Source organism: Podarcis liolepis (assembly GCF_965112155.1).
Source record: "Podarcis liolepis genome assembly, chromosome: 10".
In the NCBI taxonomy this organism is placed as follows: domain Eukaryota; kingdom Metazoa; phylum Chordata; class Lepidosauria; order Squamata; family Lacertidae; genus Podarcis; species Podarcis liolepis.
In genome coordinates, this window is record NC_139562.1 from 52184336 (window position 1) to 52203016 (window position 18681).

The 18681-nt window shown below is 41.1% G+C and overlaps 1 protein-coding gene across 8 annotated transcripts in view; it reads right to left on the bottom strand.

The window, feature by feature from the left end:
* DOCK4 (dedicator of cytokinesis 4) overlaps positions 1–18681 on the bottom strand; it is a 244474-nt gene that overhangs the window by 60398 nt on the left and 165395 nt on the right. For all 8 annotated transcript variants that reach the window (XM_083463219.1, XM_083463220.1, XM_083463216.1 and 5 more), the window contains exons 26-30: positions 12766–12864; positions 10726–10820; positions 6904–6979; positions 5553–5653; positions 4563–4621 (exon numbers count right to left, since the gene is read on the bottom strand). In XM_083463219.1, coding sequence (XP_083319345.1) covers positions 4563–4621; positions 5553–5653; positions 6904–6979; positions 10726–10820; positions 12766–12864 — 430 coding nt within the window. The remainder of the gene's footprint in view (positions 1–4562; positions 4622–5552; positions 5654–6903; positions 6980–10725; positions 10821–12765; positions 12865–18681) is intronic.

An 18681-nucleotide genomic window follows, 5' to 3' on the forward strand; every position in this document is an offset into this window, starting at 1 on the left:
GATTGCATAGTACATGTTTTCTAAAAGGCCAGTTTTGTGTTAGAGGTACAAGCTGTTCTGGTATTCTTGTATCTGAATCTTCAGAGACTGGAGCAAGTGTGAGTACCCACCTGAATGTATATGCACATCAGGTAGAGGCAAAAAAGTGCACCCACCCTCCATTTTGTAGTCACAACAATGGAAGTGCAAATTTCATCTGTAGAAAAGGAAGCTGGCACTTAGCTTTTTTGGGGGGGGGGGACGACGACGAATCCCTTTACAAACAAAAACAAAACAACTTAAGGGTGAAAGTTGCCCACTAAGAGTGTTTCTTTAATTGGAATTAAAGAAGTTTTATTAATTTGAGAACCGCCCAATGGTCCATGAAGAAGTTACTGAAATACGTTGGCTGAAGTAACATAATGTTCTCTCTGGCAACAAACTAGTATTACCCATCAGATTAGCAATGTTTTCTAATCTGCATGGATGAAGTAATCCCTGCTAATAGCACCAACAGATAGAGAGACCCAGGCATGGGTTGTGGCGCACAACATGCTTTGTGTTGCTTCAATATAACCCTTCACATTATATTCACATATAATTGGTTTGGCACCCTTCAGAGTCTTGTTATTTTCCATTACGAAACTTGACAGCAAATTCGCTCGTGGGAGTATTTTCAAGTTCTCTATAATGTATGTGTTTTCAAAATACAGAAGATCAATACATGACTTTTTTTTTCTAGGTGGGGGAAGGTTATAAGAGCTTATCTGCATTCCAAACAACACTGGCAGTTCCAGTAGAATATAATATAATACTGTATGCCACTACTAACAATGTATAATGAACACACAAATAAAAATGATGATATTCCTAAGGATCCCGTGATAAGAGCTAGGCCTGGACCTTGGAGCTGAACGACAGTAACTCACAAATCCAAAGCATATCCCCCACCCAGATTATGGGGGGGCAGCAACCACAGCCCCCCAAGCCAGCAAGGGCCAGCACAGGTGACACAGCCTCCTTTTGAAAATAATAATAATGAACAAATTCCTATGATCCACAAATAACCTAGAGATGCATTTAAAATAAATGCACTCATTCCAGTCATGTAAAAACACGCTGATTCCCGGACCGTCCGTGGACTGGATTTAGAAGGTGATTGGGCCGCATCCAGCCCACGGGCCTTAGGTTGCCTACTCCTGGTCTAAACCACTGAGCCTCTTGGGCTTGCCGATCAGAAGGTTGGCAGTTTGAATCCCCGCGACGGGGTGAGCTCCCGTTGCTCGGTCCCTGCTCCTGTCAACCTAGCAGTTCGAAAGCCCATCAAAGTGCAAGTAGATAAATAGGTACAGCTCCAGCGGGAAGGTAAATGGCATTTCCGTGCACTGCTCTGGTTTCGCCATGCTGGCCACATGACCCGGAAAAACTGTCTGCAGACAAACGTTGGCTCCCTTGGCCAGTAAAGCGAGATGAGCGCCACAACCCCAGAGTCGTCTACGACTGGACTTAACTGTCAGGGGTCCTTTACCTTTTTATCTTTCAGTATAATGTGCCCTTTTATTTCATTAGACTATTTTTGGCAAAGTACAATTATTTTCCCTCTGGATTTAACATACCATTTGTGTCTACTACAATAATAATTCAGTAAATTCTATTAACAGTTTTTTAAAAAAACAAAAACTAAACTAAACCCACCATACACACATTTTATAGAACATTGCCTGCCCATCATTTGGGGCATATATATCATAATCATCATCATCATCATTATTTTCCAGCATCTGTCAAGGAAGAGGCAAAACAATATTTCCACGTGGATCTGCATTCCATCCCACCCCCTGTGATTCATAAAGCATGTGAGTTCTGCATTTTATTAAGCTAATATTTCATTATAGACCATATAAACCTTGTTTGTCAATAGTCTGATCAGCAAACAAGCATTCAAAATTACTTATTGACTCAAGTTGTAGAACTGAGTCTCTACGCCTCTAGGAGGTGTATCTGGCACCTTCATTATACAGTTTCTGGAGAATCCTGAAGACTCTCCTTTTTGCCCTGGCTTTTGACACTTCAGGTGTACTTATTTCTGTAATTGTAAGTTGCTGTAAACTGTTTTTAATATTGTGTTGTAATGCTGCGTTTTAATGTTGTCACTCACTCTGGGACCTTAGGGTGCGGGGCGGGTAATAAATTTAATAATAATAATAATAATAATCCTAAAAAGTAAACTGAGGTGAAGTATCCAATACTCAATTTTCTCCTTTTGCCACTTAATCATAAGTTGCTTACCAAAATTTCTTATCAAATTCATAAACCTTAATCAAAGACTATTTATACTATTTACAAGCAATCATAAACAAATTCAAGTGAATAAAATCATTTCGTGGTGACATGGAATAAGCTAATAATTAACCCCTTTCATAAGCTTCAGTAAAATGTGTATCTTAATCCAAAATTAAAATAGTAAAAGACAACTAGCTAGAACCATCATTAATTCATTGATATTGTAATTCATTCAACAATAAGTTGTAATTCATTCAGCGTTAGGGTAAAATAACCTTATCCAAAATGAAGCCATTCATTAATGAGTTAAATAAGGCGGTCCTTCATTAATGACCCTGCTAAATATAGTCATTAAAGGTTAGCTTCTTTAGCATGTAACCAAAGTGCATTAACCAAATATCCAAAGAACTGAGATGAATCATTTAGATGTGACAACACAATATCCTCAAAAAAGGTGTCCTTGTTGCTATTAAAGAACAGTGAATAGATAATTGTGTAGGGAGCAATCCTATGCCTGAGAAGCTGGTGTGAAGCAAGCCAGTGTAAATTAAGCTGGCATAGCGTTATGCCAGATCCAAACCTGTTCAGCAGAGAAATTGCTGCTGCTCTACTTAAGCCTGGCAGAAAGAAAGAAAGCCTTTAAAACAGTGCTCTGTGCTGGGTTCCCAGGTCACGTGACTGAGCTGAACAAGCTTGGGATTGAGCCTAAGTCCCTGCTCTCTGGGTCCAGCACACCACACCCCCTTGCACACCACTTTTTTTGGGGGAATTCCAGCAGCCTTGACTCAGCCAGCTTTGGTCCTGGCTGAGCCAGGATAGGAAAGTTATGCCAGCGTATATTTGGCTGAGCCAGAGTTGGCAACTTAATGCCAGCTAAGCCAGGTATCTGAGATGGAGATGTGCCCTCATCCCAGCACATCTTGCCATAGGATTGCCCTCTGAATCAGTTAATCAATTTGATGGTTAATCAGTGGGGCAATTAGTTAAGAGATTAGCAGCCTTTTATTGACTCCAATTAGTCATCTAGGTAACTGGCTTGTTGTTAAGTGGTAAGCAGTCTTTTATACTCAGGGGAGGGAGAAATTACTCTGCAATAAATCATTTAGTCTAGAGATACTTATCCAATGCTACAGCATATTAGTCTCTTAAACTGTCAGCTGCACCACCAAGTCAATTAGCTTTGTAACAAACAGGATTTTATTGGCTCATTATTACCATTTGCATCTTTAGACTTCAGCATCTTGCAAGCAAGGTTTCTGAACCAAACATCTTCCACATCTTTTGGCAAAGCTGGAGATGCTTAAACGCCTTGGCAGTGTTAGAAGGGGTGGTCTAATCACACTGTTGCCATCTGTCCTCTTTAGAGTATTACAGAATCATAGAATTGTAGAGTTGAAAAGCATCACAAGGGTCATCTAACTCAGCATCCTGCAATACAGGAATCTTTTGCCCAATGTGGGGTTCAAACCCTGAGATAGTCTCAACCTCTATGGTCTGAGCTATTTCTGAAAGCAGGGGTGGGGTACTGTGGTTCCCCAGATCCTGTTGGACTACAACTCCCAGCACCCTCAGCCAACATGGCCAGTGGGCAGGGACCATGGCAGTTGTAGTCCAGCATCTGCAGGACCACCCAGCCTTCAAGAAACTGGGACCATCTAGCCCTGGTAAAGCAGAAACAGACATAAGACCCTTGCCAAAATTCTCAGCTCCACACTGTTATTTGCAATGGCTAAGAAAGATACAGGGAAAAGGAATCTGCACTCCTCCTCCTTCTCCAGCCTCGATTTCCACCCATGTGTTTCTTAGAAGAGCAGGGATTGTACAATCCTGCAGGAAGTGAGAGTGGCAACTGACAGAGGAAGGCTCTCACTGCAGTTCCTGACTCCATCCGGCTATATGGGTATTTGGAATTAACATTGCTTGTGACTTTGTAGTCTAGAACGGAGGAGGAGGAGTGATCGTTGATAACAAGCAATATATTGATTAGAATGATCAACTTCAAGATCTGAAGCACCTTCTGCAGATGTGCCACGAAACTGCATTCACCAGATGTTAGTGGCCACTGGTTTACCACAATCCTTCAAAACGGTGTATTAATAAGTATTGCCTCCAAATTTAAGGATATGGAAGCAAGTGCAAGCTTTCAGGATCCACACATAAGATCTGTTTCACTTCTGAATCTTCATTTGTTAAGGCTTACATACTGTAGGTCACGCTTTTGCACAGTTTTCTAAGTAAAGCAACTCCAGTTTTTATACATATATATGGACCGGGTTCTTAAGAAAAACCAAAAAGCTTACCTAAATTTTGCCACATGCTGAAGATTTCACATCCCATTGTCACCCGCATATCGCCGTATCTGTGATATATTTTTAAAAACCAAAGATTATTTGGCAGATCATTTCACTGTATCATAAACCAAAGAAGGGCAACTGCTGTGCATTTTGCTCCTGGAATTTGAGTACTTGTAGAATATGTGGCTGAACAATCCTGCTCCTGTCAACCTCCTGATCATAGGACAGAATAATATTTTTAACTGTAATTGCTTTGGGGATGTTTTTAACCGAAACTGCTTCTAGATGTGTTTTTTAATTGGAATTATTTTCAGAGTGTGGCCCAGCTATCAGGTTGCAATGTAATATAGAGTTCTCACAAGATTACACAGACACGATAGCTGGAATTCCAAAGGGTGTGCTTTTGTGGAAGAAAACTGCAGTCATAACTGATGTCTTCCTCCCTGCCATAACAGTTCCTACTGCTAAAGAGGTAATGAGGCCTTCAGTTTAAAAAGCAGCATGTGTCTTCAGCAGTGGGGATCACTGCAACAAAACAGTGAGGAAAAAATTGAGCTATACATATAGTTATTCTCACAGGCAGACCTCCTTTCTTTGATTCCTGACGTGTACTTCTTCTGCACATCAACCCCATTCCTTGCATTAAACAGGAACTACATAACTTAGAATTAAGATGGACCAGGCAGATTTCATCCAAGAGCTTGGATGGTTCGTACAGAATACCCAAAGTATTCCTTTTCTTTTCCTGGCAAGTGTCATTCAAGTTATGTCAGCAATAAATTCAGCTGTTAAGAATTGCCCATCGTGACGATTGCTCTGTCTGTTGTTGTTTTTAAAAAAGCATCTTAAATCCAGCAATATGGGTTTTTCTTTTCTTTTTTTAAAAAAGTTACATCACAGGATAGTTTCCCCCAAAGACCGCTACCTTACTTTGCATAATAAAGAGTAACAGAAATATTGGGTGCTCTCTAGTTCAATAGTGATAGTGATACTTACTTTTCTAACACCTTTTTCTTCTTCGATGGGGTAAACATCTCTAACTGCAGGCATAACTGGTTTATAAAAATGACAGCCAGGTAAAAGTAGGAATCCCATATCTGGAAGTAAATAATAATAATAATAATAATAATAATAATAATAATAATAATAAGTTTGTTATTCATATCCTGCCCATCTGGCTGGGTTTCCCCAGTCACTCCAGGCAGCTCCCAACAGAATATTAAAAACACAATAAAACATCAAACATTAAAAACTTCCCTAAACAGGGCTGCCTTCAGATGTCTTCTAAAAGTCAGATAGTTGTTTATTTCCTTGACATCTGATGGGAGGGTGTTCCACAAGGAGGGCACCACTACCGAGAAGACCCTCTGCCTGGTTCCCTGCAACTTCACTTCTTGCAGTGAGGGAATCAACAGAAGGCCCTTGGAGCTGGACCTCAATGTCCAGGCTGGACAATGGAGGTGGAAATGCTCCTTCAGGTATACTGGGCTGAGGCTGTTTAGGGCTTTAAAGGTCATCACCAACACTTTGAATTGTGCTCGGAAATGTATTGGGAGCCAATGTAGGTCTTTCAGAACCGGTGTTATATGGTCTCGGTGGCCGCAAACACAAAGTGTGGTTGTTTCCCTCCTGTTAAGAGATACTACAGCTAGGGTTGCTATATTTTGAGAAGCAAAAAATAGGACACATTTGCCAACTTCCACTTATAACTATAGATTGCTTTGACAACTCTACCCATGAAAAGGAGGATGTGTCCTGGAAAAAGAGGACATATGGCAACCCTAGCTGAGCAACACTATGGTGACCATGATTTAGATGTATGCTGCCATGAGTGCTTTTTTTAAAAAAAAGTAAGTGGGACATGTAAATAAATAAATAAATAAATAAAATAAAATAAATAAATAAATAAGTGCAGGGGGATGCTGGGAAGGAAAATGTTTGTTAAGATCAAAAGTTCCAATGAAACACATTTTAACACCACGAGCAGGTCAGTAAATACAACACATATGTCCACGAACCAAACTAAAAAACTCTTTAAAAATTAGAATAACTAAGAAAAGGTACAGGCAGCTGGATAACCTAAAATGCAGATCATTCTAAAACTTCCAAATGAACTAAAATAGAAGTTCTACAAAGTCATATTCAGCACAGGATTGTGATCCACTACTCATTGATCAGCCTAAATCTGTGGCAGTACTATTGTTTCCCCAGAGACTACAGGAAGGAAATAAAATTTAGGAGAGCTCATTGCACTGGAAGCCCAGCGTGGAAACAGAGTGGAATGGAAGATACTAACAGACATTTAGGAGGAAAAGATAGTTATTACGGAAGCCAATCACTAGCTTACCTTGTAATCAAAGCTTTCATTTAAGAAGTTTTTACGAAGGGCATCCGAAAGATATAATACTGTTGTAATAATAACACTAGAAAAAGAAGAAAATATTACATACATTACGATCCTGGCTAAATTATATATATGATCTATTTTCTTTTATTAAGGCAACAAAACCAACTGCAGACTACAAGATAAATGATGCATAATAAAATCTTAATAACTTGTGAAATAGGAGTCTATAAGCTACTGGAATATGTATTTTGCATCTAGTTATGTTGATGTGAGATATGAAATATTCTGATTAATACATCTCTTCAACTCACAGAATTTATGAAGGAAAGCAATGGGGGAAAGCTATTAATATACTTTTGTGTATTACTAGCTTTGTTTATTTGTTCTGGCACAACCAATTTCTTTTCCTAAAAGTTAATATGTCCATTTCTAAAATTTATGTATCTAGGACTAATTACTTGTAGGCTTTAATATAGAACCATCATCCTTAGCTCAGATTTGCCAAGTACAATCAATGTCATCAGGGCTGAAGTATAGCTGGCAAAGCTGAAAAGACACCAATCTCCTCTCAAATATATTCCAACACTGATACACTATTTTAAATCTATTTCTGATGGACCCTTTCCCCCACCAATCACCTCCTGACTGTATTGCCTCTTCCCTCAGCCCTAAGCAAGACTGTTAACATTCTGTGGGATATTCATGTTTTGAATACAAACAAAAGTCCCATTGGTTTATTCCAGAGATTTAAAGATCCATAAACTACTAAAAAAAGAAAAACCAACCCCCCAACCAAAAAACCCCAAACACTTTCCCTAAGACCATACATTTTGTTTGCTCATAGGACATCAGAAGGATTAGTAAAGTTTCCATAAACTATGCAGACTACATTCTTGCATCCTTCAAAACACCAGTGAAAACCACCATTGGCCACAATTTTGTTCAACTAATCAACAAGAGCCAATGTGGTGAAGTGGTCATTGTATTGGGCTGAGGACCAGGGGAAGAACCCAGGTTCAAATCTCCACAGAAACATGCAGCTCACTGGGAGATATTCAAATAAGTTTTGTTCAGAGCAGACCCAGTGAAATGAATGAATGTTACTAAGATAGGTTAATTGATTTAAAAGGCTCCAATCTGAGTAAAGTGTAGTTGCATACCTATTCCTAATGAGTCTTACAGAGTTGTTGTGAGTATAAAATAACTGATCTTTTGAAATCCTAGATTCTGTTAGGCAACTAAAGTTATATTACTTATTTGGATGTTTTCTCGTCCCCGGTGCTTTTTTTTCTGGGGGTACGCGTACCCCTAAACATTTTGTGAATCTAAGTTTAGCCTTACTGAGGGTAGGAATATGAGTAGGAAAATGAGAGTACCCCTAAACATATTTTATTTTAAGAAAAAAGAAGCACTGCTCATCCCTATTTAAAGGAATGCATAACATCCAAGTTTGTAATGTACTTGACAAACTGTCACATCCTGTTTAAACATGTTGCGAATAATGCAGTTTTTGCAAACAACGTTCTAGCCGATTCAGTGCTCAGCTGGTGTACCATAGCTGAGAATCTGTCACACTTAAGAGGCCTCACTCCAAGCTCCAACTCACCCAATGAAGAAGAAGAGAAGAAGAGTTTGGATTTGATATCCCGCTTTTCACTCCCTTTAAGGAGTCTCAAAGCGGCTAACATTCTCCTTTCCCTTCCTCCCCCACAACAAACACTCTGTGAGGTGAGTGGGGCTGAGAGACTTCAAAGAAGTGTGACTGGCCCAAGGTCACCCAGCAGCTGCAGGTGGAGGAGCGGAGACGCGAACCCGGTTCCCCAGATTACGAGACTACCGCTCTTAACCACTACACCACACTGGCTCCATGAAAACTAGCAGAACTTTCACGCATGTCATTGTGCACAGGGCTGCATCCTACACAAATAATTTACTTCAAAATAAGTAAGATTATATGCAAAAAGGTACAAAGACCTCGCATGATTACTTGTTTTATGCTTAGTACCAAGGACTAAGTTTTCAAATGAGGCTACTGATGTTTTTCCAGTACTGTGTGTTTAAATACTCTGTGCATTCTGGGCCTCCTCAGCTGGTGAAGGATTTAACTTGCATCAAATACTGCCAGTTCTTTGCAATCATCCTTCTGCTTACTTCGCTTTGCCAACCTAGTCATTGATGTTAGAATTCTATTTGTTGGCATGCAATATGTTCCTGACTTGAAATCAACGGTAGTTCTCTGGCTTCACAACCGACAACATAGCCATCTTTTCTCCTTTTCAATTTTAAATTACACCAAACAGTACCATGGTTAGCAATGAACTGCTGGGCATATATATATATATATATATATATATATATATATATATATATATCGTCTTTTGTGGGACAAAAGCTGTAAGCTGCTAAAGATTTCATCATTCTTTGTGTTTGTCAATTTTTCTCCAGAGTCTTCCTGTCTGATTTCATTTCACCACTGGTCTATCTAAGACACGTGCTCATTTCTTTGACCTATTTAATGTGAAACCATAGGCATTCCATACTACCTATAAACTATAAACCTTAATGGCTTGTTAGGATCAAGCCAGAAGTGGCAGACTATAAAGGCAACAAACAGGACCAGTAGAGACCCCTATCAGACCACATTCCCTACTGCAGCTCAAGATAATGCGCATCCTTCATAAAAGCTTTCTGGCTGAAGAGAGAAGGAAACTCTGCCGCTTCTCCATACCACAATTTGCCTCTCAAAACAGCAATTCAAAGATACACTTAGAAAAACTACAGGGCTAAAAAAAACTCTTTAAAAAGTTTAATTTCTCATTAGGAACCAAAACATTTGAAGAACCAACATTTAGCTTAAATTCGTAACCATTTGTCCCTAGGCCACCAAAAATGAATGATTCTGTTTCTACAGGAACAATACTAAGAGTAGAATGACATTCATGTTTCTGGAAAACTAGTTGTTATATGTTATTTTAGCAGGCAGCAGCCTAGTAAGACTTTGCAGTCGTCAACTTTATCTTGTATTCATCCAAATGTGCACGCATAAATGCTTAAAAGATATTTCACATTACTTAGGTCTTTAGTCTGCAATGCGCTGCCAGGAGACATGCAATTTGCAAGCAGCCAGAGCAACCTAATGTGGCTGGAGGGAAGGGGAATCCTTGACAAAAGAACCATGAAATTCAGAACCTTACAGGTCCTGCGCTGGCTAGTGTGAAAGGGGGAAAGGGAAGAACTGGGGTGGGGAAACAAGTACAGTGGTACCTCGGGTTAAGTACTTAATTCCTTCCGGAGGTCCGTTCTTAACCTGAAACTGTTCTTAACCTGAAGCACCACTTTAGCTAATGGGGCCTCCCGCTGCCGCCGCGTCACCAGAGCACAATTTCTGTTCTCATCCTGAAGCAAAGTTCTTAACCTGAAGCACCATTTCTGGGTTAGCAGAGTCTGTAACCTGAAGCGTATGTAACCTGAAGCGTATGTAACCCGAGGTACCACTGTATGTCAGCACCAGAGCTGCTATTCATTTTCCCTTTCTTGCCATTAGTGTGTTGGAGGAATTGGAGGAATTTGAATTCTACAGATTCAGAGTCTCTCCTGCACATGCCCAAGGTCAGATGGCTGTTGCTATTCCCAGAGCCTAAACAAAGGCGTCTTTGGGGATGGAACTCCTTCTCTGCTTGTGAAGAGGGAGCTTTGAAATATTCTCTGGCCACTCAGATGACCTCCCAGGGGCCACAGAACCGGTTCTTAAATTATCAGTATTATTCCCATTAACACCAGTTCTATTGTTCTATTGTTACCATTACATTTAAGCAGTCTTACTTGTTAGCAACTAAACGCATCACCGTCCAGTCCTTTGGAAACATCTCTGGCCGTATTAATATTCGAAAGACTGTAAATATCTGTAATAAGAAATCCTAGAGCAGAGGAGAAATATTCCATAGGTAAGAGAAAGAAATGTGCAGCAAATCGTTTTAGCATTTGACATTACAAAACTTGCAATTAAGAAGGAAACAAGATTCTAATAGGTTATGGGGTGGGTGGGTAAAAGCAGCTACTTTTTTTTCCTCCAAGGAAACTTCACAGGGATTATGAAACGATTTAATGACGTGCTTTTAAGTGAGATGCAGACAGGAGATTGTGTTGTCAAAGGCTGCTGAATAATGCATTACTTCTGCGATACAAATAAAATGTAAAGTTAATCTTTATACCACGCAGACATTTTCAACCTTTAAAATAGTAACACACGTGATTCTTGAAGTTTGCAAACTTTGGCTTTACTTTTCGCAAATAAAGGGTGTAGACTGCATGTGAAAACAATTTCTATCGGATTGGGCTGCTGGTGGGGGACTCACATGATTGAAGGCTGGATGTCTATCATCCAGATGTTTACCCTCAACATTCTGTTACTGACAAATCAAATTATTCTGATTGCCTGCAGCACCTGAAGTGCACAGTCAGCTAGTGGGGCCGTAGCAATTTGGATTGCTACCTAGAATGCCTACCTGAGGGACTGGATAGCTCAGTTGGTAGAGCATGAGACTCTTAATTTCAGGGTTGTGGGATCGAGCCCCACGTTGGGCAAAAGACTGCAGGGGGTCAGCCTAGATGACTCTTGTGGTCCCTTCCAACTCTACAATTCTATGAGGGTTACGGGAATCCCTTAGACAATTAATGCTGAACAATACCATTCCCTGCTCTGTTATGATGTAACCCTAATGCTAGTCTTTAACCTGCAAAGAGGGATGAAGTTGTCAAGATGTGTAGAAGTGTGTCAACTTAGCTGCAAGTCTTCAGACTTTGCTGTGAAACTTCTGCTGGACTAGATCTGGTATCCTAGGGATAGGTACTTTTGAAAAACATGGACTGGCAAAGAGATGGATATCTATTGCCTGAACATCAATTTCCCTGCCTGAAACACCCAAACTAGCAGAACGACAGCAACTGAAACAGCCTGATTCCTGGAGGCAGCAAGTCAATATTATTATAGCCTGTAATAAAATCACAGCTTCATAATGGACGTAATGATCTGTGTTCTAGGTCTGGTGGGGTGAAGTCTGTAGCAGTCATGCTGGAAGCTGCTCAGATAATATCCACCCATGTGCACTTCCAGGCTTTTTAGCGCATGACATGTTGTTCTTGGGTTCTATATATACACAAATTCATGCATTTTCAATAGTACACAGCTGGCTCTGGTAAGATGCATCTGTCTCCCTCATTACTGACTTGCAGGAGGAATGTAAAAACATTCCTGTTTACCCAGGCATTTGATGGCTAAAAGATACTGTTCCTGGCAACTCTGAAATCATTAGCTGAGAGAATGTGGTGGTTTTAAACTGTTCTTGGAATATTTTTAATTATATTGGGTGGAATTTGCCTAACCAGCCCTGGCAGCAGCACTTCTGTTTGCGCAATAGGGCTTCTGTCCCCCATCCTGCCCTGTGCACATACCTCAAAATTGACCCACTGAAATTAATGAGCATGACTAACTCAGGACCTACTCTGAGGCGAACGGTGAACTGTTATCTCATCCCCAGAGTAATTTTGTCGCAAAGCAAGGATTTGAACCCAAATCTTCAACAACTGAGCTCGGCAGACAATCCACTTTGTCACACTGATCCGTATACATGAGAAACCTTACATTAGCAAGTCACCACTAACCCTAAAACAATAACCTAAGAAAGTTAGGTCATGCTCGATTCCCACTGGGATCAGTGAGCTCATTGAACTGGCTTTGGATTGCGTCTCACAAGCAAATATCAACGGTTGCTTAAGTAAAACAGGACAATCATGAATAGACTGGAAGGGGGAGAAGTTGATGAGAACATTTGTAGCTGCTAAAGCACAAGACTTGCTACTTACCCTCAGCTCGTCCCTCGTCTTGAATCTGTCAAGGAGCTGCTGGTAATGTCTGTCAGTCATTTGGCGCAATAATGACAAAAGACATGAAACAAACTCTCCCTGAAAGAAATGGTTTTAAAAGGAAAGGAAAGGCATTACAAAGTAAACAGGGTTGTTGTTGTTTTTTAAAAAAGTATGTGTTTTCTATTGATTATGGAGGTATGAGGACAAGCATTATTATTATTATTATTATCATCATCATCATCATCATCATCATCATCATCATCTTCATCATCATTTATTAAGTTTGTATACCTGCTCTATACCTGCAGGCCTTAGTTTAGGGCAGTTCAAAACATAAAACCACAAAATAAAAACACAAAACACATAATAAGAACAAGAACAACCCACTAATCCCCCCCAAAACATTTTAAAAGGACATTGTTTGTCAATCAGCCAAAGATGTTGAAGAGGAATGTTTTTTGCCTGGTGCCTAAAGGTGTATAATGAAAGTGTCAGCCAAACCTCCCTGGGAAGAGCATTCAACAAAGAAAGCCCCTTTGCAAAGATGTATCTTAAACCCAACACTGCAGTTCTTTCCTCAGTGTTTAACAACTGAATCACATTTACTGAGCCTGCAGTATAAAAAGGTAAAGGTAAAGGGACCCCTGACCATTAGGTCCAGTCATGACCGACTCTGGGGTTGCAGCGCTCATCTTGCTTTATTGGCTGAGGGAGCCGGCGTATAGCTTCTGGGTCATGTGGCCAGCATGACTAAGCCACTTCTGGCAAACCAGAGCAGCACACGGAAACACCGTTTACCTGGAGCGGTACCTATTTATCTACTTGCACTTTGATGTGCTTTCGAACTGCTAGGTTCGAACGACCTATTTATCTACTTGCACTTTGACGTCCTTTCAAACTGCTAGGTTGGCAGGAGCTGGGACCGAGCAACAGGAGCTCACCCCATTGCGGGGATTCGAACCGCTGACCTTCTGATTGGCAAGTCCTAGGCTCTGTGATTTAACCCACAGCGCCTGCAGTTCCTGCAGTATAGAACTCGCTTATTAGAAAAGAAGTCCAAGTGAGCACTTTGGCATTACATGCAACTTTATCACTGGTTTCTTTCTTTAATTAGCAGTGGGGTGGGGAGATATATTTCCATCAGATATTTCATCCCTCCCTTCCTAGCAACGGTCCAGAAAGAAACACTCCCCACCCCACCCTGTTCTGCATGGCTAGAAGGCTTAATAAAAAGCTCCCATTTGGTGGATATGGATTTCTGCCCAAATCATGACTGGAGACCCAAAGGATAAACCTCCCCACCGCACATTCTGCGGGGCCCCTGCACCTGTAAATAATTAAAGAAATGGAACTGAATACTATGAATTTTGCATAATGTATAGATTTTGCCACCAGTCAACATGGACAGTACTGTTAATATTCCAAGAATAAGGATGGCTTATGTTCGTTAAACACAATTTCCATGTTGAGCAAATATCTTATACATTTGGGGCCTTTCAAAACAATGCTTGCACGACGTCTATACCAGTACCAATGTGAAATTGGAAGCAGGCCTCACACCATATGGAAGGAAGAACAGTTTATATGGTTAAAAATCTGGTCAAAGTGAATTAAGCTACTTCTCTGATAATAGATCTCTTTCCATTCTATCTGTGGAATCTACAGATTAGTTATCTTTTGGCTTGAAAACCAATGAAGCAACTGAGCATATATGCAACATAAATGGGCATGTCTTCTACTCGAGATCAGCTGAAATAAATAGGAGCTCGTGTAGGAAGAAATCACAGCGTTTGGTGCCCTTTGCTTGTCTTGTCTCGGTGACAAGACTGCATTTAGTACATGTTTCAGGGCTTCAGTCCTACATATACTTAGCCAGGGAGTAAGCACTATTGAACATAGTGGGACTTGCTTGTGTGTAAACATGCACAGGTTTACCCTATAAGCCAGGCATAGGCAAACTCGGGCCTCCAGATGTTTTCGGACTACAACTCCCATCATCCCTAGCTAACAGGACAAGTGGCCAGGGATGATGGGAGTTGTAGTCCCAAAACACCTGGAGGGCTGGGTTTGCCTATGGTTGCTATAAGTCACCATGTGCACTCCTTTAAGTCCCTGACACACAGAACTAGTGAAACACTGTGCAGTCAAGGTTGATGGAAAAGCTTGTTTCTATAGCAAGACAACTCCAGCTTCTGAATTTGGGATGGAAAGCCGAATCTGGTATTTCCGTGCAAGTCCACCTACATGTCATAAAATGTGCTCATTTATCATTTTGATAAGCATAGAATGGGTTCCTGACAACACATGGGGACCAAACCTGCCACCTACACTCAAACTGGGTGGTGTCTTTCTTCGCAAATATCTCAAGAGCATTTGGCTCAGTAGGTTGCCATAAGCAAGTACAGTTCTGCATGAACTTGCTACATAACAGTATATAATTGCCTTATGCTGTGCGGTGAGTCACTTAAAAATTAAGTGCTTGATGTGGCACTTGAAACTTCCCCGGCTTACACGATATGGTGCAAGGACCCCAAGAGCCTATTCTTTGAGACTGTGTGAAAAAATACTGCCATACAGCTTTGTGGAAAGGGAAGCCACCTCTTTCTCCAAAGGAAACCTATTAAAATAAAACTTGCTCAAACTTAAGGCTATACTTATCCCACAAGCCTTATTTAGCAACATTTGCGTATGCGAATTGTTAAACAAAAGTCAATGGACTTATATTCAGCAAGCCTTCAACAATATAGGGGGGAAAAAACCTATTGTACAATTTAGCAGTGTTATGACTTTTCAAAACTAAAATGTAAAGAATCCTGAAATCTTATCAGTACATCCTGCCAGAACTACAGCTTGCTGCTAACATCTGCAGGTGTGGTAGTGCAAGTGCTGGACCAATGTCTTGCCTCGGTGATGGACTGGATGAGAGCCAGCAAACTGAAACTCAGTCCAGATAAGACTGAGACACTGTTAGTTGCTATTTCCCTAAACCGGATGGATGAAGGTTGCCTGCCTATGAAGAGGACACACTCTCTCTGAAGGAGCACACATGTAGCTTGTGGGTCCTTCAGGGTCCTTTGCCGTTGCTTGAGGCTCAGGTGGCCTCAGTGTTGCAGAGTGCCTTCCATCAGCTTAGGCTGGTGGCCCAGCCAGTGGCGTAGCGTGGGGGGTGCAGGGGGGGCCGGCCGCACCGGGCGCAACATCTGGGGGTTAGGGTCAGGGGGCGCAAATCCACGGGTTAGGGGGCGCAAATTACTTGCCTTGCCCCGGGTGCTGACAACCCACGCTACGCCACTGGGCCCAGCTAAGCCTGGACAGACTAACTACTGTTGTCAATGCTCTGATAGCCTCTAGGTTACTGCAACACGTTATATGTGGGGCTGCCTCTGAAGACGGTTCAGAAACTTCAGCTAGCGCAGAATTCAGAAGCCAGGATGCTCACTGGTAGCATTGCCATATTTCAAAAAGTAAAAACCAGGATACCCCGAAAGTTGCTGAGCCAAAAAACACACGACTTTTTAATTGACTTGTCTAGGATCCAGGACAAAGCGCCACTCCCCACCCACCCGTCAATTCTGCCTTTGAAATCCCGGTAATGTCTGGGAAAATCAGGACGTATGGCTACTCACTGGGTTTGAGCATATTACACCAATCCTGGCCTGGCTGCACTGGTCGTCAGTTAGTTTCCAGGACCAATTCAAAGTGCTGGTTTTGACCTATAAAGCTTTAAATGCCACAGGACCACAATACCTCAAGGGCCATATCTCCCATATGAACCAACATGGACCCTGTGATCATCATCTGAGGCCCTTCTGCATGTGACCCCTCCACAAGAGGCCTGGAGGGTGGCAACACGAGAACAAGCCTTTCCTGTGGTGGCTCCCTGTTTGTGGAATGCTCTCCCCAGGGAGCCTTGCCTGGTGCCTTCTTTGGCCCCAGGCAAAAATGCCTCTATACACAGAATCAGGCCTTTGGCTGACTGCACATTCTACGGCCTTTTAACTGTGTTTGTGAGACAGGGCTTAATGGTTTGTTTTTGTTCTTATTTTATTATGTTTTTGTGCTCTCATTTTATATTCTTATGTTGTGAACTTCCCTAAAATCTTCGGATGAAGGGCGATATATAGATTTAATAAATAATAGCAAGAAAGGCACGTATTAACTCTGTCAACAGTACTTCAATTTGGGGGGCAATAGAGAGGAGTGAAAAATAAAGTTCTCACATTTTTTATTAGATTACCTCATAATTTTTCCCCTCAGAACAAAGTAGCATTTAGAATACACTGCTAGAAACCTTTTTCTATCAGGAATATTTTTTTAAGTGGGGGAGACTAATAAGGCTGGATGTCAAAGAAGGGGTGTGCTAAATATTTCCCTGAAACCTTTGCTATATGAACAAAAATAGGTCAGCTGCTCTTTTAAGAGTTCTTCTGTGCCTCCCACTGTGTAAGATACCTCCCATTTTGACAAAAGCAGAGCACAACCTGACATTATTTCACTTACATAGCTTTTGTGTTGTTCTCTGAGAAATAGGATTTGAACAGCCTAACTCACATTAACCTATCCGTATCATTGAACAAAGTAGGACATAGGCTGTTTTTTTACTTACAAGTGACCCAGATACGAGAGAGGTGTATCTCCTTTTTTAAAAAAACAGAAAAGCAGGTGAGGAAAGCTTCCAGTTTCAAAACAAACAGCAGAGGAAGGGATTGCTTAATCCCGTTCTCCTTCCACTATTGGCCCACCATTGGCTATTGCCCTGACTAATCACCCTGCTTTTCTCTCCTCATAGGAAAAACGTAAGACTCCATATCTTTTCCGCTCTGGATGGGGCAGGGGCAACTGGAACAGGACAACAGCAAGAAGTGGGAAAGTTGAGCAGCCTCTCCCACGTTCCTACTTGCCACTTGGGATGCTGCTTTTTTGATGGGGATCTCCCATGAATTTTCTGATTTGGCACTCACACTCAAGAGAAGTTTTTGCTTTCCTTCGCAACACTAGATCAGAACAAAAAGTTCCCTGATTTGACTGATGGAACGGTGGATTTAGCACAAGCGAAATAAAGTACTTCTTCACACAGCACAGAACTAACTTCTGGAATTAACTGCCATAAGATGAGATGACTGCCACTGACTTAGATGGTTTTTAAAATAGGATTGGGCAATTTCATGAAGCACAAGTCTCTCAAAAGGCTAGTAAACAAACTTATGTAAATATGCTACCAAGTACCAGATCCAGGGAAGAAGCAATGCAGGAGGGATGTTTCTTGCATGTTTTCTATATATGTTTCTAGGAGGTATTTGGCTGGCCCCTGATGGATATAGACTAGATGAACCCTTTGTCTGATCCAGCAGGCTCTCTTTATGTTCATAATGTTAAGCACTAGACCTGATCCTCAAATGCTCATTGTAGGACTAACTCACACAAATCCTAAAGAGGGAACACGGGCTAGTTTTTGGGCCAGCCACAAAGGCCAGCCATAAGAATTTTTAAAGCTAGATGAGGGAGAGAAGGGGGAACTCACATTTTATTTTGTTATTTATTTGTTAGACTATTTCTAAACCTCCAACTCATTTCAAAAGATGTCGTGGCGGTGTACATGACCAATCAAATTCCTCAATATTGAAATTCAACGGGAAGCCTTTGTGCAAGTGGATGGCCGTTTTTATTTTTATTATTTATTATTTATACCCCGCCCATCTGGCTGGGTTTCCCCAGCCACTCTGGGCGGCTTCCAACAAAACACTAAAATACAATAACCTATTAAACATTAAAAGCTTCCCTAAACAGGGCTGCCTTCTCTTTGAAGCACACATGAACCCAACACACAGCAGCTGGAACCCTTTTCTTACCATTTTTATACACAGATACAAATTAGGGGAAGCCATAAATCAAATATTCAATCCAGTTATTTCT